At 47.4% G+C, this 25117-nt stretch overlaps 1 protein-coding gene across 1 annotated transcript in view; it reads left to right on the plus strand.

Moving 5' to 3' along the window:
- Positions 1–25117, plus strand: part of chd7 (chromodomain helicase DNA binding protein 7) — a 57539-nt gene that overhangs the window by 22949 nt on the left and 9473 nt on the right. The window contains exons 4-28 of the mRNA XM_031560285.2: positions 4044–4185; positions 4491–4622; positions 4764–4829; positions 6485–6540; positions 8712–8826; positions 9190–9273; positions 10111–10248; positions 10381–10502; positions 10750–10993; positions 11276–11452; positions 11618–11761; positions 14171–14350; positions 14382–14475; positions 14759–14969; positions 15110–15305; positions 15538–15705; positions 15797–15976; positions 16068–16178; positions 16846–17051; positions 18417–18616; positions 18856–19015; positions 20923–21012; positions 21598–21701; positions 24396–24525; positions 24984–25041. Of these exons, the coding sequence (XP_031416145.1) occupies positions 4044–4185; positions 4491–4622; positions 4764–4829; positions 6485–6540; positions 8712–8826; positions 9190–9273; positions 10111–10248; positions 10381–10502; positions 10750–10993; positions 11276–11452; positions 11618–11761; positions 14171–14350; positions 14382–14475; positions 14759–14969; positions 15110–15305; positions 15538–15705; positions 15797–15976; positions 16068–16178; positions 16846–17051; positions 18417–18616; positions 18856–19015; positions 20923–21012; positions 21598–21701; positions 24396–24525; positions 24984–25041 (3508 nt within the window). The remainder of the gene's footprint in view (positions 1–4043; positions 4186–4490; positions 4623–4763; positions 4830–6484; positions 6541–8711; positions 8827–9189; positions 9274–10110; positions 10249–10380; positions 10503–10749; positions 10994–11275; positions 11453–11617; positions 11762–14170; positions 14351–14381; positions 14476–14758; positions 14970–15109; positions 15306–15537; positions 15706–15796; positions 15977–16067; positions 16179–16845; positions 17052–18416; positions 18617–18855; positions 19016–20922; positions 21013–21597; positions 21702–24395; positions 24526–24983; positions 25042–25117) is intronic.

Here is a 25117-nt window from a genome sequence, read left to right on the forward strand (position 1 = left end):
TAGCCTATATGACCCGGTCCAGTTGCCATAAAATGTTTTAGATTTTCGCCTTGACTGATTGTTGCGTGTGCGTGAAGAACCGAACATTCTAACAAAAATTATAAATGGAGCGCTTCTTAATCAGACCTGTGACTGCGAGTGTGAGGAGAAATGAGGATCAGCAAACACAGTCTCCGTCACCATCTCAGGTTCCAAAAGATACAATTTTCATTCGAATTATTGAAGCTAGATTGGCTTGGGGTGGAGGATGACGACGACAACGAGAAAAAGACGCACATTTCTTTCAAGGCACGTCGGATTTGTGGACAACGAGTTGCCAAATCGTTGTCAATCCAGCACAGGCACACTGACTTCATCAAGGGGAGCGAAAACATAAAGAAATACATGGCCGTTTGTCACCAGGCGCCAAGCAACACGCCATCGCCTACGGTGAATGATAACTAGTAATAATATTTTTTTTTATTATTTAGTTCGGTTTATCTAGTTAAACGTTAGTTAGCTAACGTTAGCTAGCTCTGATAGTGCATAAGCTACAAAGTCTTGCTTGCAAGCTAGCTAACTAGTCCCATCTGTATTTCCTGTACTATGGTAGGTACATGATCAAAGGTAACAAAAAAAAATCAATAAATATAATAAGTTATTATTATAAAAAAGACAAAACTTATATTGTTAATAGTTGTTTAAAATGTTTTATAATAACAATAAATAACCACAAAGAAATAAGAATACAATTGAATATGATTGTCTGATTTATGTTTTCTGTTTGTTTTTTGTTCAAGAAAACACTTAAAATTTGTAGAGTACTGCTTAATAGTCTTATTATTGCCTTTTGATGACAATCCCCATATACTCTAAGCCTAAATAAGGATGTTTATTATTTTGAACATAGTTAAATGATATTTCACAAGTTTCAAAAAGTGCCCCCAATTTTATTTTAAATGCCCCTGGATTTCAGTCAGTGGGGGCAAAAATTGCCCCCTAAAAAATATGTAAATTTCCTACCCTGACAGCACGCATCACATGGAATCTGGTCTTTTCAGTTCTGATCTGGGCCACCTCCATATGTGGGTTTAAATCAGGACCAGATCAGATTGGTTTGCAATGCGACTTCAGGTGACCTGCACGTAGGCGTGTGAACTAAGGCTTCCGTGTGATTGGCCCACACTCATGGGGTGCACACCTAAACAAAACCTCTTTGGTTCTATGGCAGTCAAACCTAGTAGTGGAGGAAAGTCACTGGTTCTCATTTTTCTCCTATGAGTTTTGACCATTTGACCACTGATTTTCCTCATACACTTTTTGTAAGCAATTGGTGTTAATAGTATCCTTTTTGGTGTTTTTTAGTATCTGTTCAGAAAACAAATAGCCTTTCTATTTTGTGTAAACCATGTTTTACTTTTTAACAGCAAGCAGAAAATAACTAGCCAGATTTCACACAGATAGTTTATGGCAACATGCGTGTTATACATCACAGCGGATGTCTCATAGCCCCTGCTGTATCTCTTGCCTGCTTCTAAAATGGTTCTGCGTTGCCCAAAGCATGTGATTGGTGTGTGTTGGACAGCAGCGGAGAGTTACTCCATAACGACACCTGGGTTGGAGAGAGCCTCAGGAAACCCCACCCCATTCACTGTGTTTGACATGCTTTCTCAAATGTTTTCATTTGGGTATGAATTAGGTGTTGCGCCTTATTCTTCATTCTAGATAACCCCAGTAGTGATAAAGTGGAGTAGCTCCTCAATGTTTGAGAATGGGCACAGTAGAGGCCAGGACACACTCCTATGTGCACCACAGCAGTCAGAATGGGGAGAGTAGAGGCCGCAGACGCAGACGCAGACGCAGACGCACATGCTTCCTTATCACTTAGGGCTTAAAGAAATGTGGGAGGTGAGAATGTTGGGCTGGGTCTTCCCGTGTGTGGACCTTCCTCTCGGATGCAGGGTTTGATGACATGATTGCATGTGAGGGGATATGGTTGCTTGTCCATCTCTGGCTGGAGCAAAACCTCGAGCATGCTCGCACAAAACACCCACCCACCCACCCACCCACCAGGAATCCTCTGTTGTTTTGTTGTTTCGTCATGTTGAACTCAGTCATTCCTTCCTCCTCTTTGGGTTCCATCTGCTTGTTATTCATTGAAGAGACAACGGTCATATTTAGCTGTTTCAAATGGAGAAAAAAAACTCGACAGTACAAAGTTGTACAGTTGTATCAGTGCTGGAAAGGAAAAGGATGAGTATTGATGAGCTGTCTCACGGACCAGTCTGACATCTAACTGACCAGTCTGACTAACGGACCAGTCTGACATCTAACTGACCAGTCTGACTGCAAGTGTGGTCCCCCCCCCCCCCCTCCCATGTGATGTAGGTATATTAGAATGCAGGTGTGGTGTTCATGAGAAATGTCTCTAGGTTGTAGAGAGCCAGTAAACTGAAGTACACATGAGCTGTTGCATGTACACACCTTGTGTGTGTCTGTTGCACTTATTTGTGTGCGTGGCAGCATCAAGTGTACTGTTGTGGGGAAAACAGGCATGTGTGTGAGCATCTGCTGTTGGGCTGAGGGAGAACACAATGGATCCCGTGGAAGATGAGTCATCTTGCTGATGAAGGCAGGTGTCCCATTAACCCCCCTCTTGGCCACGGAGTGTCATGGAGCTGGAGCAGCACGTCTCTCCCTGCCCTCCTGACGCCAATTCCTCCTCTCCTCTCCTCTCCTCTCCTCCCCTCCAACAAGGAAGAATAAGCATCTTCTCTTCTCCTCCTCTTACTCAGCGCCACTCCAAACCCCCTCCATTTTCTCCCTCTCCTGCTTACTCTTTCATCGCACACATGGGGGAAGGGTGCTTTTTCAGCAGAGGCTACTCACAAGAAGCTTGGCCTTTTGAGAAGTTTGGCAATGTGTTTGTTTGTATGTGTTTGTGTGTGTGTCTGTGTCACTGTGTGTGTGTGTGTGTGTGTGTGTCTCTGTGTTTGTGTCACTGTGTGTGTGTGTGTGTGTGTGTGTGTCACTGTGTCTCTCGCTCTCGCTCGCTCTCTCTCGCTCTCTGTAGTCTCTGAACCAGAGGCCTGCCCTCTGTGCTTCAGAAAGGTCAGCCATGGGAGAGCACAGCTCTGTCATCCTCCTCCCTCCTCTTCTCCCTCCTCTTCTCCTTCTAGCTCTTCTCCCTCCTCTCCTCCCTTGTCCTTTGTATGTTTTCTTTTTTCTCCCTGTTTTTGGCTGGTTCATTGGCAGTCTTGGCCCACAGACAGTGAGGCAGTGCAGGTGCTTTGAGTAGAAGTGCTAGAGCAGAAGAGGGGGAGAGAGAGAAAGAGAGAAAAGAGAGAGAGAGAGAGAGAGAGTAACTGACAGAGGCAAGCAGATGGCTTTAGCCAGTGGCGTCCAGCCAGAGGAACAGGTGCAGGTCACGTGAGCGCCAGTTACCAGGGCGATTTTGATTGCTCTTGGCGTGCGAATGAAAGGCGAGGGGCCCCCAGAGCGAGTGAGAGAGCGAGCGCGCGGCACCAGAGCCTCCCTCCCTCCAGGGCATTGTGGAAGCTGTGGCAGCCTGAGAGGAACCACACCGCACTGGAACGGGAGTCGGCTCTCTCTGCCTTGACTTCTCCAGCTCCCTCATGCCTCACGTATTTCCACACACACACACACACACACACACACACACACACACACACACACACACACACACACACTCACTACCCTCACTGGGAATAGGCTTAACCACACACACTCACTACCCTCACTGGGAATAGGGTTAACCACTCTACTCCACTCTTCTCTGCTAGGGTTTGCTACTCTGATCATTTCTTGCTATTTTTAATTCATTTTTTAATTCAGAAGATGGAATATGATGTTTGCATTGCTTTTTATTTCATTGTTTATGATCCTCCTCCAACTCCAGTTATCCTTGAAAAGGCCTGGCCTGTTTGTCTAGAAAGTACTCTTTTGTTTTGCTTTGAGACATACAGTTGCCATCAAAGTTCTCTCTTTCTGTTCCCCCTCCTTTCTCTCACTCACACACACACACACAAACTCTTTTTTCTCAGCACGAAGAAGTCTGATTCTGACAGTGGTTTGGGCAGCAAGAAGGAGGCCAAGCGGAAGAGGGAGCCGTCCGTCACCTCCGACACGGAGAAGACACCACCTCCCTCTCCGGAGGAGGAGGAGGAGGAAGATGATGGCGTTCAGGTAACCGTATTCCCCCTCGAGAACAGAAACCCCCAAAATCTCAAGATAGATCTGTTCCATTGAAAAAATGATTCCATCATTTAGAACTAGGTATCTGCACTGGCCAGTCCCCAGCATATGTTCATGGTTAGATAGGCAAAGGCACTGATAATACACATATTCAGATGACCTAGTTCCACAAGCCCCCTCCTCCCCACCCCCCCTCCTCTGTGGAATGGGTTTGTGGATGGACCCGTAGGCAATACTGTGCTGCAGGCTATGAGCTCTTGGGACGTGACGTGACTCATGGCTGAATCTGATTGCAGAAGAGACGGTCCAGCCGACAGGTGAAGAGGAAACGGTATACAGAGGACCTGGAGTTCAAGATCTCTGACGACGACGACGATGGTGACAACTCCAACGGACCCAAGTCCCCTTCCAACGCCTCTGAACAGCAGGTGGGCAGCAACACAGACCACACTCCTTACATTTACACCTGTTTTTAGAGAGGACGAGTTCATTATTCTTACTATTTAATTGGTACTATTCACTTTTTTTTTGTATGTGTTCATGTATGAATGATGATGTGTTTTGTTCAGGAGATGCCCGATGCAGAGGGGCCTGTTGTTGAGAAGATCATGGCGTTGCGTCTAGTCAAGAAAGAGGTAAGTGAACAAGCCTGTCGGGCATGTCATCTTTGGGTAGAACTAGGAAGGGAAATAAGTGTTTGTTTGGGCCCTGGTAGAGAGTGTTTGTTTGTTTGTTTGTTTGTTTGTTTGGGACCTGGTAGAGAGTGTTTGTTTGTTTGTTTGTTTGTTTGTTTGTTTGGGCCCTGGTAGAGAGTGTTTGTTTGTTTGTTTGGGCCCTGGTAGAGAGTGTTTGTTTGTTTGGGCCCTGGTAGAGAGTGTTTGTTTGTTTGGGCCCTGGTAGAGAGTGTTTGTTTGTTTGGGCCCTGGTAGAGACTGTTTGTTTGTTTGTTTGTTTGGGCCCTGGTAGAGAATGTTTGTTTGTTTGGGCCCTGGTAGAGAATGGTTTGTTGATCTGCACCTCAATAGCCCAGAACCAAAAAACTATTATAAAGGACAAAAAAAAAACCTGATTACCAAAATGTTTGTCTTTTTAAACTGCATTTCACTCATTTTCACATCTAATCATTTGACGTGCAAAAGGCTTACTTTGTGGAATCTGCATAGCTGTGTTTCTCAGAAGCTGCATCAACAGTCCTTCAAAGTAATACGATTTGCCTATCACAAGTTAAAAAGCTAATGCTCAATGAAATGATATAATAATAATAATAATAATAATCTAAAGGGTGATGTTATGCCTTATGATGTAAGTAATTAGTTCGTGCCAGATTTCATTTGGTAACCGCCACATTCCACCATAGATGTTGGGTGTCTTGTGTTGATAAACTTTGTGAAAGGCATGGGGGAGTCCCCTGGTCCGATCATCCTGCCTGGAGCATTCTGTGGAGTGGAGTGGAGAGAGAGGGCTGTGGTGATCTTGGTAGACTCTGCAGTAGCAGCAGCGCTGGAATATGCAATACTACTCCTCCGGGAGCCAGAGGGGAGAGAGAGAGAGAGAGGGCTGTGGTGGTGATCTTGGTAGACTCTGCAGTAGCAGCAGCGCTGGAATATGCAACACTACTCCTCCGGGAGCAGCGCTGGAGTATGCAACACTACTCCACCGGGAGCAGCGCTGGAGTATGCAATACTACTCCTCCGGGAGCAGCGCTGGAGTATGCAATACTACTCCTCCGGGAGCAGCGCTGGAGTATGCAATACTACTCCTCCGGGAGCAGCGCTGGAGTATGCAACACTACTCCTCCGGGAGCAGCGCTGGAGTATGCAACACTACTCCTCCGGGAGCCAGAGGGGAGGGAGGAAAAGCGCCGTGAAACAGAACAACACAAAAACAGCCAAAACCAATATTCAGGAGCACGAGCTGCAGACTTTCTTCCTCACACTCAGTAGCACAGCTGCCAGTGGGCTCCCGCCCGAGGAAATGGTAGATTTGGCGTCTGCTGTAGTGCTGTGGTTTTGGCAGGAGGCCAGCGGCGGCTCCGCTTGCTTGTGAATGGGGCTGTGTGGAGCAGGAGCAGTAGCAGGAGCGGTAGCAGGAGCTGCTGATGTGAGCTATGACTCAGCCTAGGCCTGCGCTGCTGTCAACACGCTGGAGTGGAGGAGAAGGGCCCGATACAGAGTACTGGAGTTGGGATTGGATCTTATTCCTCCATATGAATATCCATCCTGACTTAAAACATCTAGAGATCTGAGGGGAATGTACTGCTTCTAACGACTTGCTTTCTTTTCTTTTTCAGTTGGAATCCGGAGGTGAAGTCGAAGTGGAGGAGTTTTATGTCAAATTCAAGAGTTTGTAAGTGCTGAATGTCTTGATGTATATGAAATGTAGCACTCTTTCTATTGAAGGATATTTCAATTTGTTAATCTGATTTCAACCATCATCGGCTTCAGCACAGATGCCATTGCCTTTTGCATTGTGGTAGTTTTCAGTGTTTAGTTGTGTCATTTCTGAGACTGATGGAAGTTTACAGCTTTCAGTGGCTCACACTGAAGTGGCCACTTTTGACAATCATCCATCTCGATGCCTGTTTGCAGGGGTTGTTATGTGTTTAGATATATATATAGAGAGAGAGAGATTCAGTGGCAACTAGGAATGGCAGGCGTGTATGTCTAATTGATTGCTAAAACTAGTTGTGCCTGACATGTTTCTTTGACAATTACCCTGAAGGAAAAAAAGATAATTTCATTTGAGTGATGCTTGAGTTTTGAAAGGAACTAGAATGACTCACGCCAACGTAGATTATGGAATGGCTTGATTTTGCTGCTCTGCCACTAGGGCTGAACGATTCATTGCATTTGCGATTCAATCGCGATATGATGGAACGCGATTTTCTAACCGCAACGTTCGCGATTTAAAAACGTGGTCTTTCTTTTCTTAAAATTTTTGCACAGTGTTTAAAAAGTGCATGCCTTGTGTTTATTCTTTCAATTACTTTGTTTAAATTACTTAAATGCACAGTGGCAAAGCCACCTATGTGTTGTTTTTGATTCTGTAATGAGCAGTTAAATAAAAATGTAAAATGTGGGAAATAATATTTTACACTAAATGTATCTAATATTGTGTAGGTCATATTTAAATCATTCATTACGATTTGTTGGGAAAAAAATTAGGATAAAATAAAAAAAAATTGCATATTAAATCGCAATCGCAATATTGGGGGGGAAAAAAATCGCAATTAAATTTTTTCCCCCAAATCGTTCAGTCCTATCTGCCACCATGAAGCATATATAAAGTGAGGAAGAAGACTTTGTGTGTAGAATGGATGTGTCTGGTGTGGTGGTGGATCTGTGCTTATGTGGTGGTGGATCTGTGGTGTATCTGTGCTGATGTGGTGGTGTAGCTGTGGTGGATGTGTGTTGATGTGGTGGTGTATCTGTGGTGGATCTGTGTTGATGTGGTGGTGTATCTGTGGTGTATCTGTGTTGATGCGGTGGTGTATCTGTGGTGGATCTGTGTTGATGTGGTGGTGTATCTGTGTTGATGCAGTGGTGGATCTAATGATGTGGTGGTGTATCTGTGTTGATGCGGTGGTGTATCTGTGGTGGATGTGTGTTGATGTGGTGGTGTATCTGTGGTGGATCTGTGTTGATGTGGTGGTGTATCTGTGGTGTAGCTGTGTTGATGCGGTGGTTTATCTGTGGTGTAGCTGTGTTGATGCGGTGGTGTATCTGTGCTGATGTGGTGGTGGATCTAATGATGTGGTGGATCTGTGTTGATGTGGTGGTGTATCTGTGGTGTATCTGTGGTGTAGCTGTGCTGATGTGGTGGTGTATCTGTGGTGTATCTGTGGTGTAGCTGTGCTGATGTGGTGGTGTATCTAATGATGCGGTGGTGTATCTGTGCTGATGTGGTGGTGTATCTGTGGTGTATCTGTGTTGATGTGGTGGTTTATCTGTGCTGATGTGGTGGTGTATCTAATGATGCGGTGGTGTATCTGTGGTGTATCTGTGCTGATGTGGTGGTGTATCTGTGGTGTATCTGTGTTGATGTGGTGGTGTATCTGTGGTGTATCTGTGGTGTATCTGTGCTGATGTGGTGGTGTATCTGTGGGTGTATCTGTGGTGTATCTGTGCTGATGTGGTGGTGTATCTGTGGTGTATCTGTGCTGATGTGGTGGTGTATCTAATGATGTGGTGGTGTATCTGTGGTGTATCTGTGCTGATGCGGTGGTGTATCTAATGATGTGGTGGTGTATCTGTGGTGTATCTGTGCTGATGCGGTGGTGTATCTAATGATGGAGGAAAAAGTGTGACATTTCCCTTTGTGGGTTTTTGTCAAGTTTTTTCTTAAACCCTGACATGTTGAAAACATGACAAGTTTGAGCTTTGGCCTAAGATGGCCAACAAGAAGCCATTGTAGTTAAAGTGTATTTGCCACTTTAAAGAACATTTAAGAGGCAAGAACTAATCAGTCATTTCTGTGTTCTCTCTCTCCCCTCCTTCTCCATCTGTCTGCACACGCAGCTCTTACCTGCACTGTCGTTGGTCCGATGTGGAAGAACTTGAGAAAGACAAACGAATCCACCAGAAGATTAAGAGGTTTAAGGCCAAACAGGCCCTCTGTCCCTTCCTCACGGAGGTAAGCACACTAATCATCCAACTCAAGAATCAAAATGCTTTCTGATGTAAAAACAGTACATTGGTGCATTTTGTACAGTTGATCAAAAGGGAGTCCGTTCCTAGATCATAGGCGGTGGTGCTTCTAATTGAAGTCTATTAATGATTTAATAATTGAAAGTCTTAGATTATTAGACTGATGATATTGTCCAGATGGCCTGATCTCGGGCCTGTAGCTCTCCCTAAATTGGCTCTTCATATTAGTAAACTCCCACCCATTGTACCCGCCTTTCATTTTGGTCTTGTACAGAAAAGTAGAAGGCCTTATTACCACCCCCATATGCTCCACCTTACCAAGACCCTTGCCTCTGATCTCTTGTTACAGATGGATGATGAACCTTTCAACCCAGACTATGTGGAGGTGGACAGGGTTTTAGATGTGTCTGAGTCCACTGACGAGAATGGAGAGGTAAGCCCTGTGCCCTGATCGTCATGATCGCCATCTCTGTGTTCTGATGGTCATAGCCATCTCTGTGTTCTGATGGTCATAGCCATCTCTGTGTTCTGATGGTCATCTCTGTGTTCTGATGGCCATCTCTGTGTTCTGATGGTCATAGCCATCTCTGTGTTCTCATGGCCATCTCTGTGTTCTGATGGTCATAGCCATCTCTGTGTTCTGATGGTCATAGCCATCTCTGTGTTCTGATAGTCATAGCCATCTCTGATAGTCATAGCCATCTCTGATAGTCATAGCCATCTCTGTGTTCTGATGGTCATAGCCATCTCTGTGTTCTGATGGTCATCTCTGTGTTCTGATGGTCATAGCCATCTCTGTGTTCTGATTGGTCATAGCCATCTCTGTGTTCTGATGGTCATAGCCATCTCTGTGTTCTGATTGGTCATAGCCATCTCTGTGTTCTGATTGGTCATAGCCATCTCTGTGTTCTGATTGGTCATAGCCATCTCTGTGTGCTCATGTCACTCATTTGACCGTCTGTTGATTTGCTAACATGTTTAGACCATTACACCATCATGACCAGACGGTTGTCTTGGAAAACTGTCAGGGCCAGTTTTCACTGCATTTGATAAACCAAAGTGTTTTGGAATAATAATAATAATAATAAAACTTTATTTATATAGCACCTTTCATGCAAAAGAATGCCTGTCCTGTTTATAATGTCCCTCTGCAGACGGTGTGTGTGTGTGTGTGTGTGTGTGTGTGTGTGTGTGTGTGTGTGTGTGTGTGTGCTCCCCCGCCCCACTGCCACTGACCACTGCTTCTGGTGTGAATAATGTCCCTCTGCAGACGGTGACTCTCTACCTGGTGAAATGGTGCTCCCTGGCCTATGAGGACAGCACATGGGAACTAAAGGCAGACATTGACCAGAGCAAGATTGAGGATTATGAACGAGTGATGGCACGGGAGCCACAGCTCAAACGCGTGGTAAGAAGCACAAGAACATTGACCCTCTCTCCTCTACTGTGTGTGTGTGAGAGACGCTGAGGAGGGCAGACCCAGCCACGTTCCTGCGGTCACACACAAAACCACTAACAGGAATTATTTTATTTGAAACAGGAGCGACCTCCTACCAGCGACTGGCAGAAATCCGAGAATTCCAGGGACTATAAAAACAGCAACTCGCTCAGGGAATACCAGCTGGAGGGAGTGAACTGGCTGCTCTTCAACTGGTACAACACGTATGTATGCAATTAGGTCGCCATCCAGCAGCTCTTTCATTTCCACTCCCACCAGCCCTAGTAATATGGCCTGACTACTTCAATGCTTTTTCTCATGTATTTGGCCTGCCTTCACTCCACTCCTTGAGCTCCATATGTGACGTCGTGCTCTCCCTCCCTCCCTCTCTCCCTCTCTCCCTCTCTCCCTCTCTCTCTCCCTCCCTCCCTCCCTTCCTCCCTCCCTTCCTTTTTTTTTTAAACCATGTAGACGGAATTGCATACTTGCTGATGAGATGGGTCTGGGAAAGACCATCCAGTCCATCACATTCCTCTACGAGATCGTCCTGAAGGGAATCCAAGGCCCGTTCCTGGTGATCGCGCCCCTCTCAACCATTCCAAACTGGGAGAGGGAGTTCCGTACGTGGACGGAGTTGAACGTGGTGGTTTACCACGGCAGCCAGGCCAGCCGGAGGACCATCCAGACCTACGAGATGAGCTACAGAGATGCACAGGTGAATGACCAGTTGGCGCTCATCAGCTGGAGCTGTACCAAACCTCTAATCATTTTACACTTGTCCAAACTGCAATGATCATGGGCTGTGTGCTGCTGAGTATTTATGTTTTGGACGTTAAATGTCCAGATACACCTTTTTTTTAGCTAAGTTTATGGTATTGGCTCAAATGAATGTGTTTTACACATCTCAGATCAGTTGATATTAAGACATGAATGTTGTTGGCATTGTGTGTTTGGCCGTCGCCGTCTAATGAAAGCGTTCTTCTTCTTCTTCCCACAGGGCAAGGTGATCAAGGGAGCCTACAAGTTCCATGCCCTCATCACCACGTTTGAGATGATCCTGACCGACTGCCCGGAGCTCCGCAGTGTGCCGTGGCGCTGTGTCGTCATTGACGAGGCCCACCGCCTCAAGAACCGCAACTGCAAGCTGCTGGAGGGCTTGAAGATGATGGACATGGTGAATAAGCCTCTTCCACACTCTTAGGCCATCTAACCTAAAGACAAGCCAGCATGCTTTTACTGTCAGATGGAGATCTGTTCACATTTTGAGTGTTTGTCAAGGCAAACGCTAAATCCAGTGTGTGTGTTCTGTCTTTTTAAGTCATGACTCTTCTGCCCACAGGAGCACAAAGTCCTGCTGACGGGGACCCCCTTGCAGAACACCGTGGAGGAACTCTTCAGTCTCCTCAACTTCCTGGAGCCGGATCGCTTCCCCTCAGAGACCACCTTCATGCAGGAGTTTGGGGACTTGAAGACTGAGGAACAGGTACTGTGGTCCTGACAAACGCCATGTCTCTCTCTCTCTCTCTCTCTCTCTCTCTCTCTCAGCTCTCTCTCTCTCTCAGCTCTCTCTCTCTCTCAGCTCTCTCTCTCTCTGCTCTCTCTCTCTCTCAGCTCTCTCTCAGCTCTCTCTCTCAGCTCTCTCTCTCAGCTCGCTCTCTCTCTCTCTCTCAGCTCGCTCTCTCTCTCTCTCTCTCTCTCAGCTCTCTCTCTCAGCTCGCTCTCTCTCTCTCTCTCAGCTCGCTCTCTCTCTCTCTCTCTCAGCTCTCTCTCTCTCTCTCTCTCTCTCTCAGTTCTCTCTCTCTCTCTCTCTCTCTCTCAGTTCTCTCTCTCTCTCTCTCTCTCTCAGTTCTCTCTCTCTAGTTAGGCCTGAATCTGGCATGACTTCACCCAACAGAAGCTGCCAGATTCCTCCAGGCTTAATGGTAGCCTTATGGCGTTAAATTGACTGGATTCTTTTTCTACGATTACTCACACTGTTGACATTGTATCTCCCGCCTCTTTTCTATTTTTACAGCATAGATTTACGTAATAAATGTATTGAAAATGGGGTGCGACCAAGTGATAATTTCTAATGATAAAAAAAAAAAAAGTGTCTGATTGAGCTTTGGTCAACCACTAGGTACTTGCACAAGTATTCGCCCAAGACGCCTTTCAACTGTGGGAACTTGTGGGGTTTGAGCCTGGACGTTTACAGGAATGGCCCACTACTCTGTTCGTCTTGTCTTGAGTTTCCACCGTGGGGCAGGAACTACCACACCTACTAGTTCACTGAGCCTAGCTTTGCTCTTCAATCGCCACGGCAATTCTGAGCCCATTCTCTGGCAGCAGCACCAACATTACACCGCTAAACCAGAGATCTTCTAAATAACGTCACGATTGCCCCCAAGGTCCAGTTGACAGTTTGATTTTGCTATAAAGTTGCCAACACTCGATTTAAATGGCTTCATGACGGCTGTAAATACTTGATGAATGAAGGTACCAACACCACTGTTGATTATTTAAAGCCTGTATTTCAGCTGATGTTCATTCAGTGATGGTAACCTCAACAACCTTAAGCTCTAACTGATTTAGCTGTATTCACTGTGCAACCCTCTGTTTAAAAAAAAAAAAAACGAAACAAAAAACAATTCTTGCTTAAAAATGGTGCTTGTTGTGTTCCAACCACGTCGTGTTTAACCAATAAGCATCAACCATCACTGCAAGCGGCACCCAGCAGTGTCAGGGCTGCACAGAAGTACCTACCCCTCTTTTTGTGTGGGTCTCATATTATGGGGAAATGCAGGCAGGCTTTGATGTGTGCTAAACACTAGTTACAGTTCCTTTTGAATATAATACTGTGATAGTCATTAGAAGTGTGCTTCTGGATGAATTTGGTTCAGTCTAGTGTCAATTCAGTTTTATTTCTATAGCGCCAATAACAATATCAATTGTCTCAAGGCGCTTTCCAGAGCCTGAAGGGAAGGAAGGAAGGACAGGAGGAGAAGAGAGAGAGAGAGAGAATCCCAAGCAAGCAGATAAATTCACACATGCTTCAGGAGAAAACATTAGCATGCCTGCGGCATATATGCATGATCCATGCAAGACGCTATAGACATGATGCATACAGAATTGATAGTGGATAAAAATGGAGAGAGCCAGCCTTCAAGGTATTGGTCATAGAACAGCTTAGTATGTGGATAGTGTGCTCATACGGTTCCTGTCATAAGGATGAGCAGAGCAATACAGAACTAAAAAGCGATATCAACTATGGCATTTGTTTATGACATAAATAGACTACACAATACGTATATAAGGTGCATCAGAAGCAGAGTACTAATTATGCATTACAGTTTGTTGGGAACGGGCAGCTGTAAGCAGAGTGTGTGTGTGTGTGTGTGTGTGTGTGTGTGTGTGTGTGTGTGTGTGTGTAGATCAGGTGGAGAGAGTACTAATTATGCATTACGGTTTGTTGGTCTAGAGTGTGTGTGTGTGTGTGTGTGTGTGTGTGTGTGTGTGTGTGTGTGTGGAGACTGCAGCAGCATCCCACAGTGGAGATGGTCTAGAGTAAAGGGAAACCAGACACAGCCAGTGGACAGAGCTAGGTTGCCTTAAACGCAATGGAATTCTAGGTTATGGTACTATTACTATTAATATGACTACTATATGGGAGAGAAGAGGCAGGTTTAGTAAACAGAATATCAGTCACACAAGAAAGATTTCACATGCGTATCTCGGTGTCTGAACAATGCACTGCCTGATTGCCTAAACATGGATGTGATTTAGTATGACATGCCACAGACTATCCAGGGTGAAGTGTTGACTGCATCTCTTCAGTGCGCTTGAAAGACTGCCTTGTTGAAGCACGGGCGCTGAGCTCTCTTTCTCCACCCCTCCCCTCCCCTCCCCCAAACAGGTGACGAATCTGCAGGCTATCCTGAAGCCCATGATGCTTCGGCGTCTCAAGGAGGACGTGGAGAAGAACCTGGCTCCAAAGGAGGAGACCATCATTGAGGTGGAGCTGACCAATGTGCAGAAGAAGTACTACCGTGCGATCCTGGAGAAAAACTTTGCCTTCTTGTCAAAGGGCGGAGGAGTAGGAATAGGTGGAGGAGGAGGAGGAGGAGGAGGGTGGTGGGGGCGGAGGCTCCAGTGTACCCAACCTGCTGAACACAATGATGGAGCTGAGGAAGTGCTGCAACCATCCCTACCTCGTCAATGGTGCGTGTAGTCCTCAGTCAACCAGAGATGGTTTATCTACACTGCAGCACAAATACATGTTGTTCAGTTAAGCTGTTAAAAAGGAGATGGCCGGAATGTGACCAAAACAAATTCTACTCATTGGGTTTAAATATCAAAACAGACATGCTAAATGGCATTGATTTAATTAAACAGGTTTGCTGCATAACTTGAGTAAATTGTAAAAAAAAAAAAAAAGATGTTGTCTAGGGTTTGCTTTTAAGGCTCAAATAAAATTGACTAAATCAATGTTTTTGCTATTTAGGTGCTGAGGAGAAGATTCTGGAAGAATTCAGAGAAAATCACTCCGTGGAACACCCCGAGTTCCAACTCCAGGCCATGATCCAGGCAGCAGGAAAACTGGTGCTGATCGACAAGCTGCTGCCCAAGCTGAAGGCCGGCGGTCACCGCGTGCTCGTCTTCTCTCAGATGGTGCGCTGTCTGGACATTTTAGAAGACTATCTCATCCAGAGAAGGTATGCTAGTACTTTTCAGCTATCTGAATTACACAAAAATGGTTAGATAATTAGTGTTAATAATAATAAATAATAAATCTAGGGATTAATATCCCTTTTGAGTTGGTATGGATGATAAATCTGGTGTGCCGCTCTTGCAGGTATCCGTATGAGCGGATTGACGGACGGGTGCGGGGCAACCTTCGCCAGGCAGCTATTGACCGCTTCTCCCGGCCCGACTCGGACCGCTTTGTGTTTCTGTTGTGCACCCGAGCTGGAGGCCTGGGCATCAACCTGACTGCTGCAGACACCTGCATTATATTTGACTCTGACTGGAACCCACAGAATGACCTTCAAGTGAGTACATCCACAGGAATAATGGAGAAGGAGGTCTGAACACGTTGTTCTACAATACCGTTTTAAGCGTGGGGGCGTTAAGTAAACACACCTCTCAGTTTTCATCACGTGGAATTCTAACCAAGCCTTACCGTTGCATACGCCTACAAGTAGAATATCTTTAGTTCATCAATTGAACAACAGCATTTTATGTCTCCCTGGGTAATGGAACTTTTGCTTTTGAATCTTCCAGGCTCAAGCTAGATGCCACAGAATTGGACAGAGAAAAGCAGTGAAGATCTACCGCCTCATCACTAGGAACTCTTACGAGAGGGAGATGTTTGATAAAGCCAGCTTGAAGTTAGGCCTGGACAAGGCTGTGCTCCAGTCGATGAGTGGCAGGGAGAATGCTGCTAATGGGGTACGACCAGATTTCAATATCTCACCTGAAATAATATTTTTCCAACACATTACGAATGAACACGTTCTACCATGTACTGTATGTATTTCAGGTTCAGCAACTCTCCAAGAAGGAAATTGAAGACCTTCTACGTAAGGGAGCGTACGGGGCGCTCATGGACGAGGAGGATGAGGGGTCCAAATTCTGTGAAGAAGACATTGACCAAATCTTACAGAGACGCACACAGACCATTACCATTGAATCAGAGGGCAAAGGATCCACCTTTGCCAAGGTACATCCCTATTCAACAGACACGGGGGCTCACGCACACAGATGTCATGCTCTCATTTCTAATTTGACTGTTTGTTTTTGTGTGTCTCCAGGCCAGCTTCGTGTCCTCTGGAAACAGGACTGATATTTCTCTGGAGGACCCAGATTTCTGGCAGAAATGGGCAAAGAAGGCAGAGCTGGACCTGGACGAGATTCATGGAAGGGTGAGCTGCTGCTTAAACCCACTGCAGGAGGGCTAGAGACTCATGGGAAATGGAGTTTGGCGTCGAGTGTTAATCTTCAGCAGCTTTCCTCCTTTAGTAAAGAGGCGACTGGATACGTGTGGCTTGTTAAGCAGGGAGAGGGAGAGGGGGAGGGGAAAGCCGTTTGAGCTGAACGCCAGGGTCATGCATTAGCGGCTCAGAGCCTTTAAGGGAAAACGTGGGAGAGTCCAGGTCGGGACACTCCTGCTCCAGTCCTTGTCTTGTCCTGTACACATCTACTCATAGAGCCAAATTATTGATGATTTTTTTCTTAAAGCAACAGTGCAAGGAATGGTAGTCATGTGTTTTGTAAAAGGCTTGATCGACCCAAATTAAATATGAGCTTTTTTTTCCACCCATATTTTGAATTAAGTATTCAATTGAGTTGAATAGAAATGTTTCATTTGGGAGATTTTCATTGATCTCTCTTCCACTCAAGTCTTGGTGTGTTTGAGTCTCTTGTTTCTACTCAGCCACCACCGTCAGCCATCAGATACCGAGGCAGAAATATGTTGTTTTCCACAAAAGCACATTGACATTGTGAGGCTTGGCCACTTCACCATTCTCCTGAGAAGGTCCTAATGGTAGATGATTTGACTGTGTTTGCTGTCTGTCTGTCTTTCTGCAGAACACCTTGGTGATCGACACCCCACGAGTGCGGAAGCAGACTCGCCACTACAGCTCCATGAAAGAGGACGAGATGATGGAGTACTCGGACTTGGAGAGCGACTCCGAGGACAAGCCCGCGGCCAAACCCAGACGACCACAGGACCGGAACCAGGGGTATTCACGGAGCGAGTGCTTTAGAGTGGAGAAGAACCTTCTTGTCTATGGGTGAGCAGCTTATACCTCAGTCAGCCAGAACTGAATTTCCGTGAGATGATGCAAATAGCTGAAAAGGTTCTGCTAAGGGAATGGATATGCACATCGAGAGAGAGTATAATGCCGAGTCACCAAGTCCAAACCTTTTAGGCAGAGTTTCTCTTGTGAATCTACTGCAATCTTTCATAGTACACACACACATCTGTACACATCTGTCTCCAAGCTCCACTAAGTCCAACCGGGCCTCTACTGCGTGTTACTACGGAAGATGCATCAGTCATGTCACCATGGACCATGACGGGACCTGGTCTTCAGTCCCATCCCCAGCAGCCCACCAGCGCTGGTGCCCGTGTCATCAGAGCCTGCCGGTCCCTGGGGCGGCAGACGACGTGCAGCTCTCCAATGCACACAGTTAATTAAGTGGCAGGCCTGTGCACTCGCCACACACTAACCCTGGCTGGCTGCACGCACGCACCATGTTTGACCAGCCCCAGCCCCTTCCTTGTTTTTCCCCTTTTTCAGACTCGTCTAGACCCTTGGGCTAAATGGCAAATTGCATCCATCACGTCTGAGAGGCAGTGTTTCATTGAATGGGTTTAGGGAGAGAGAACGCCGTGTAGATGCATGGAATCAGATCAGAAGGCCCACCATTTAGTCCCCCACCCACCCACCCACTCACCCCACAGACTCCCCGCTCAGGCTTCACATAGCCCCCAGGGCTCAGACGTGTGTGTGTGTGTGTGTGTGTGTGTGTGTGTGTGTGTGTGTGTGTGTGTGTGTGTGTGTGTGTGTGTGTGTGTGTGTGTGTGTGTGTGTGTGTGTGTGTGGGGGAGAGGAAGGGAAACCTCCCCAGCTCGTGTTGCATATTACGGAGACAAGTGCCTACCCCTGTCCCCTCCCACTTTCTAGTCCAACGAGGAATGGAAGAGAGATTGAAATGCACTGACCTTAATTTCAATGACATCATAGGTGCAAAGGATTGCAAACGTCCTCCATTTCAACCATGCCCAGCCAACTAATGTTAATCTTCATGCCTGGTTGACTGGCATTAATAGTTGTTGGTTGGCCTGGCGTTGAACTGTGTCAGACTTTATTATCCCCATTGTTCTTCTATTTGTCACAACATAACCAAATGTGGAACCAGCTCAAACTTGAGTATTTTGACTTGCAGTGACGCCAGTGAGATTCTTCAGTCCTGGAGTAATGGAGACCATGTGCTATTCTCCATATCTTGCCTGATTTTAGTCTTTTCCCTCCCTGTTCTCTCTCCTCTCCTCTCCTCTCCTCTCCTCTCCTCTCCTCTCCTCTCCTCTCCTCTCCTCCTCCTCTCCTCTCCTCTCCTCTCCCTCTCTCTCTCTTCTCCTCTGTGCTGGATAGCTGGGGCCGCTGGGGAGAGATTCTCTCTCATGGCCGCTTCAAACGTCCTCTCCGGGAGCGCGACGTGGAGACCATCTGCCGTGCACTGTTGGCCTACTGCCTGATGCATTACCGTGGCGATGAGAACATCAAGAGCTTCATCTGGGATCTCATCACACCCACTGAAGATGGTCAGAGTCGCACACTCTCCAATCACTCTGGTGAGGAGCGCCGTCACTGTGTTACCGGCCCGTTATTGACAACATGAAGGCCTCCAGAAATATGGTTTTGACATGCTAGCACAGTTTGACAAGTCCTGCCTCTCGAGGTGTGTTTTGTGGTGGTGGTGCTAATAACGGTGGTAAGTCCTGCCTCTCGAGGTGGTGTGTGTGTGTGTGTGTGTGTGTGTGTGTGTGTGTGTGTGGTGGTGCTAATAACTGTGGTTTGCTGCTGTGTTCAGGCCTGTCTGCTCCGGTGCCTCGAGGTCGAAAAGGAAAGAAGGGCAAGTGTCAGACCCCGCAGACTCACACACCTCAGGCCGATTGGCTGGTGGACTGCAACCCTGACGTCCTGCTGCAGGAGGACAGCTACAAGAGACATCTCAAACACCACTGCAACAAGTAAGCTCAAGATAGACGCTTTCTTTTAATATAGTCTTCATCATGGTTAAAGATCTTTAGGACTTAAAACCTTAGAAACAATCTCCTTGTTAGAAACTCAATCATTTGTTGTGTTTATGGCTTGTTGATATGGATGGTTTAGGTTATGTTTGGGTTTTTGGTTTTCTGTTTCTCGAAACTGAATTGCTAGTTTTTCTCTACGGACTTGTTTTTTGAGGTGCCTCAATGGGCTTTACTTTGACATGCAACATTCATCACCCATCACAGAGATCCAAAACTCACCAATATTAAGTAGTTACATATTTAGTGTATATTTTAAAAATAGAAAAAATATTATCAACCTACATGCTGTCTGCTATGTTAGGTTCTTCCAAATGGACACTTTGAAAAATGGATACTTGTGTTTTTGTATTTAAGTTAAAGAAATGTGTAGGTAGCCACAAAGCTTTGAACATAGACTAGTATATTTTTCAGGGCGTAGTCCAGAGAGGCTATTTAAGACTTTATTGTTACGTTTTTAAAAGGAGGGGGCAAACCTGTATGCCATTATGGGCCTGTTGCTTGATCAACTATGGCCTCTTTTGTTTTGTAGAGGCCTCTTAGATTTCAGGTCATAAATAATTTCTGTGGCTCTGGCTACCAGTATTGTTGTTGCCGTGTTGGCTGAAGCCAGTTTAGGGGCAGAAAGAAGCCTTCGTGCTGCCCCCCTCCCCTCCCCTTCCCTCCCCTTCCCTTGCCTCCTCCCGCTCTCTAATGTGCTTCCAGAGGGGGGTTGATGGAGTGATAGCAAAAAATGTTACAGATTGATGAATATGAAAGCTTCTTTTTCAGTTCGCCAACCATCTGTTTTACCCACTCCTCAAAGTTGAGCCTCCTGTGTGTGTGTGTTCAGCGGGTGTGTTCAGCAAGTGTGTTCAGCGGGTGTGTTCAGCGGGTGTGTGTGTGTGTGTTTTCTGTGAGTGTTCAGCGGGTGTGCGTGTGTGTGTGTTTTCTGTGAGTGTTCAGCGGGTGTGTTCAGCGAGTGTGTTCAGCGGGTGTGTGTGTGTGTGTGTGTTTTCTGTGAGTGTTCAGCGGGTGTGTTCAGCGAGTGTGTGTGTGTGTGTGTGTGAGTTCAGCGTGTGTGTGTGAGTGTTCTGTTCGTGTTCAGCGGGTGTGTTCAGCGAGTGTGTTCAGCGTGTGTGTGTGTGTGTGTGTGTGTGTGTGTTCAGTGGGCTCATCCAGTTAACCACGGAGCCCAGCCTCTTGGTGGAAGCAATGCTTAAGACAGGAAATAAAAGTGAAAAGGCTGTCAGTGGTAGCTGTTAAAGGTGTGTGTGTGTGTGTGTGTGTGTGTGTGTGTTCAGTGTGTGTGTTCAGTGGGCTCATCCAGTTAACCACGGAGCCCAGCCTCTTGGTGGAAGCAATGCTTAAGACAGGAAATAAAAGTGAAAAGGCTGTCAGTGGTAGCTGTTAAAGGTGTGTGTGTGTACGCGCGGGCATGCACACTTTATGGGTGGCCTCCCTGAGCGAGCCAATTGCTGCGGCGATGTGCCAGGCCAGGTGCCAGGCAGACCTGTTGGAAGCGGGTGAAAGGCGGCACACACCGAGGTGATTATGGGCCGCCATCTGTCAGGCATGAGGGGGAGAGAGGGGGCGGGGGCGGGGAGGGGCAGCGCAGCAGCGCAGCGTGGCTAATCAGACCTGGCAGCATGATGGATGAGCTGTGCCACATGCCAAAGAGCTGCTGCTACCGCTGCTGGCACACACACACCATGCAACTTACTCATTCTTTTGTTTTTCCTGTTTTTCCTTTTTTAACCCTTCCTCCCCCCGTTGCACTGTTCCTTTGTCTCTTCCTCTTCCTCTTTCTCTTCCTTCATGTGTTTTTGCTCTCGTTGCAAACCTTGTTCCTCTGCCTGTGTTCCTAGAGTCCTGCTGCGGGTGCGCATGCTGTACTATCTCCGACAGGAAGTCATCGGAGACCAGGCCGACCGCATCCTGGACGGAGCAGATTCAAGGTTGGCCTTTCTCACTCGCATCCTTCGTGTCTCTGCCTCATTCTCTCACCTGTGTGTGTGTGTGTGTGTGTGTGTGTGTGTGTGTGTGTGTGGACACTATCGGCATGCTGCATTATCCGCCATCTTATTCCTTCACCTTTTTATCTTCCTCGCTCCTGCCACCCCCTCCTCACTCCTGCCACCCCCTCCTCGCTCCCTCCCCCCTCCCTCCGGCTCACCCAGATGTGCATGCATGTATAATGTAGATGTGCTCCCCATATTGATGTATCTGAAGGCTTTTACTGAGTTCTAAACAGTGCTGTGGGTGTGGGTGTGGGTGTGGGTGTGTGTGGGTGTGTGTGGGTGTGTGTGTGCGGTGGGAAAGGCAGTGCAAACACACATTCCCAGGCTGTAATGAGATCGGCCGTGTACAAACGAGATGAGCGGCCTGGTGCTAATGACGGCAGTTCCGTCCCAGATGTCTGCTGATAGACATTAGCTGGCCACCCTAATCTGATGAGCAGTCCTGTGGCCATCTGAAGGCCCTCTCAAATGGCTTCTTTCTTTCCAGTGGTTTCTCATCATTATTTCTGTGTGCCTCTCCAGTGAGCTGGACATTTGGATCCCACAGCCCTTCCACGCTGAAGTGCCCACTGATTGGTGGAAGAGTGAGGCAGATAAATCCATCCTCATCGGTGTCTTCAAGCATGGTGAGTGTGTGTGTGTGTGTCTCTCTCTCTCTCTCTCTCTCTCTCTCTCTCTCTCTCTCTCTCTCTTTCTCTCTCTCTCTCTCTCTGTGTGTGTGTGTGTGTGTCTCTCTCTCTCTCTCTCTCTCGCGCTCTCTCTCCATCTATATCTCTCTCTCTCTCTGTCTCTCGCTCTCTCTCTCTCTCTCTCTCTCTCTCTCTCTCTCTCTCTGCGCGCTCCACAGTCCCCTCCTCCTCACACACACATGTATGTTCTCATGCGGTCAGAGATGACCGTCTCATCAGCTGTGTACAAGTGGAGATACTGATACACACACATTGCTCTAGAATGAAGTGAGTGTGTGGAATGGAGTGTTTGCTTGTGTGTTGCATTTATTTATTTATTTATTCCTTCATTTCTTTTCATCATTCAGTCCTAATCCGCCAAGATGGCTGCTTTCCAGCGTGTAAATGAGTTGGAGCCATTTTCCCACCGTCACTCACTCGGCTAAACTGGAATAGAGAGATGGCTTTGATAGAATTGTCATGGGTTTATCTTCCTGGGAGGTGGTGCACAGCATAGTACAAATCACAAATGAATTAGAGACATCTTATACCCCTTTTTCCACAAGTTGGCAAGTCTGAGACATGCTCTGGTGAAAATAGCACAAGGATCAAGCACCACAGCATCCTTCTCACCCCGTCTAAAACCACCAGTCACTCTGAACAGGACTGAGCGCCTGAGCCGCTGCTCACCCCACCCCCCCCCCCCCCAACCCCCAACCCCCCTCTTCTGCTAATGAATTGCATGGAATTACCAGCATGCTATTCAAGGAAAGATTAGCATACCATGCTAGCCACGGTGTGCTGAACACGGACTAAAGTTCTTTGGGCAAACGATTGGAATGTAAAGGGCTAAGGTTAGCCTGCTCTCTAACGCTGACTTCTGACTATCCTGATGTATCCTTGTGTTGGAGCCACGTCTTCAGGGTACCTGTGATGAGGATTGCTAAATTAAAAAATGGTTGACCTTCACAGGCAACACTGGTGATGACCCACAACCCTCCTCATGACTACTGTGGGTTTCAGGGCCTCCGAGTAGTTAGGAACAATGTGTGGCTGCATGCATTCTAATTGACATGTGATGTTCCGGCAGGGAGCGGAGAAAAGAGCTGTTGAGGAGGGTGGGGGTGGGGTGTAGAGGTGTGGTCTGATCACTGGGGTGGGGTGGGGTGTAGAGGTGTTGTCTGATCAGTGGGGGTGGGGTGTAGAGGTCTGGTCTGATCAGTGGGGTGGGGTGTAGAGGTCTGGTCTGATCACTGGGGTGGGGGTTAGAGGTGTTGTCTGATCAGTGGGGGTGGGGTGTAGAGGTGTTGTCTGATCAGTGGGGGTGGGGTGTAGAGGTCTGGTCTGATCAGTGGGGGTGGGGTGTAGAGGTCTGGTCTGATCACTGGGGGTGGGGTGTAGAGGTGTGGTCTGATCAGTGGGGGTGGGGTGGGGTGTAGAGGTCTGATCGGTGGGGGTGGGGTGTAGAGGTGTTGTCTGATCACTGGGGGTGGGGTGTAGAGGTCTGGTCTGATCGGTGGGGTGGGGTGTAGAGGTGTTGTCTGATCAGTGGGGTGTAGAGGTGTTGTCTGATCACTGGGGTGGGGTGGGGTGTAGAGGTCTGGTCTGATCACTGGGGTGGGGTGGGGTGTAGAGGTGTTGTCTGATCACTGGGGGTGGGGTGTAGAGGTCTGGTCTGATCACTGGGGGTGGGGTGTAGAGGTCTGGTCTGATCACTGGGGTGGGGTGTAGAGGTCTGGTCTGATCAGTGGGGGTGGGGTGTAGAGGTGTTGTCTGATCACTGGGGGTGGGGTGTAGAGGTCTGGTCTGATCAGTGGGGGTGGGGTGTAGAGGTGTTGTCTGATCACTGGGGGTGGGGTGTAGAGGTCTGGTCTGATCAGTGGGGGTGGGGTGTAGAGGTGTTGTCTGATCACTGGGGTGGGGGTGGGGTGTAGAGGTGTTGTCTGATCACTGGGGGTGGGGTGTAGAGGTCTGGTCTGATCAGTGGGGGTGGGGTGTAGAGGTGTTGTCTGATCACTGGGGTGGGGTGTAGAGGTCTGGTCTGATCAGTGGGGTGGGGGTGGGGTGTAGAGGTCTGATCAGTGGGGTGGGGGTGGGGTGTAGAGGTGTTGTCTGATCAGTGGGTCTCAGTGGGGGTGGGGTGTAGAGGTGTTGTCTGATCAGTGGGGTGGGGGTGGGGTGTAGAGGTGTTGTCTGATCACTGGGGTGGGGGTGGGGTGTAGAGGTCTGGTCTGATCACTGGGGTGGGGGTGGGGTGTAGAGGTCTGGTCTGATCACTGGCTCTCAGCTCTCAGCTCTCAGTGGGTCCAGGCTGCCACTCAACCCTCCCCCCCCCCCCCTGTGCGAGCGCTGTCCAGATCCACAGGCTCAGATCTCTTCTGCTTGGACAGTTTCAACGGGCGTCTCTTGCCCTCTATACCAGTCTGACTGGGTGTGCCAACCCCCCCTCCCAAGGTCTCCTACACAAGCCAATCATTTGAACTGGAATCACATTGGATGTTGATTTGAACTAGGACTTCTTCTTTTACTGTTATAATAATATCTTTTATCAAACAAATCTTTTCATCTATCACTTTGTGCTTTGAGATGTGTCATGACCCGCGTGTGTGGTGCCCCTCTCATGCCCGTGGCTGTTTTTCTCGTCTCTGCCAGGCTATGAGAAGTACAACTCCATGCGAGCCGACCCCAGTCTGTGCTTCCTAGAGCACGTTGGCATGCCTGACGCCAAGGCTATCGCAGCGGAGCAGAGGGGAGCCGACATTATGGCAGACGGGGTAGAAGGGTAGGTGTTCCCCCTGAAAGGTTCTCTCACCGGGACCAAGAAAGACAACGCGATTGTTCTTTAGTGTGTTTTAGTACATTAGTCCCTAGATTTACATTTGTTGTTCTCTTATGGTGATTTGTGTATAACTGACGACCATCAGTGATATTAACGTACGAGCGGAAAGATAATTAGAATATTCAGTCATGTTTCTACAATGCAATATGGAAAGGATGATTACTCACCATCTTACAGCACATTTTGTTTTATTGTTTCAATTTACATCAGAAAGTAAACAGCAATCCAGAATCTCTCTACATTGCTAACCTAAATTAGTATCATTTCTATCAGTATGGCTTGTTCATATTTGGACTTTCATTCTGGTCATGGGGGATTATGTGGAAACAAGTCATGGAGTTTGATTTTCTCTGTGTGTGTTCGTTTCCTTTCTTTTGGTGGTGATGGTTCCGTTTTCTCAGGGAGGATGAAGACCCAGAGTACAAGCCGGTGCGAATGGCATTCAAGGACGAGATGGATGTAAGCTTTTAACACTCTTTTCAACTGACATCTTCAGAATTCCCCTGATTTGAAGTTCTGTACATTCCGTCATCTT

The sequence above is a fragment of the Clupea harengus genome, chromosome 22 (genome assembly GCF_900700415.2).
Source record: "Clupea harengus chromosome 22, Ch_v2.0.2, whole genome shotgun sequence".
Lineage (NCBI taxonomy): Eukaryota > Metazoa > Chordata > Actinopteri > Clupeiformes > Clupeidae > Clupea > Clupea harengus.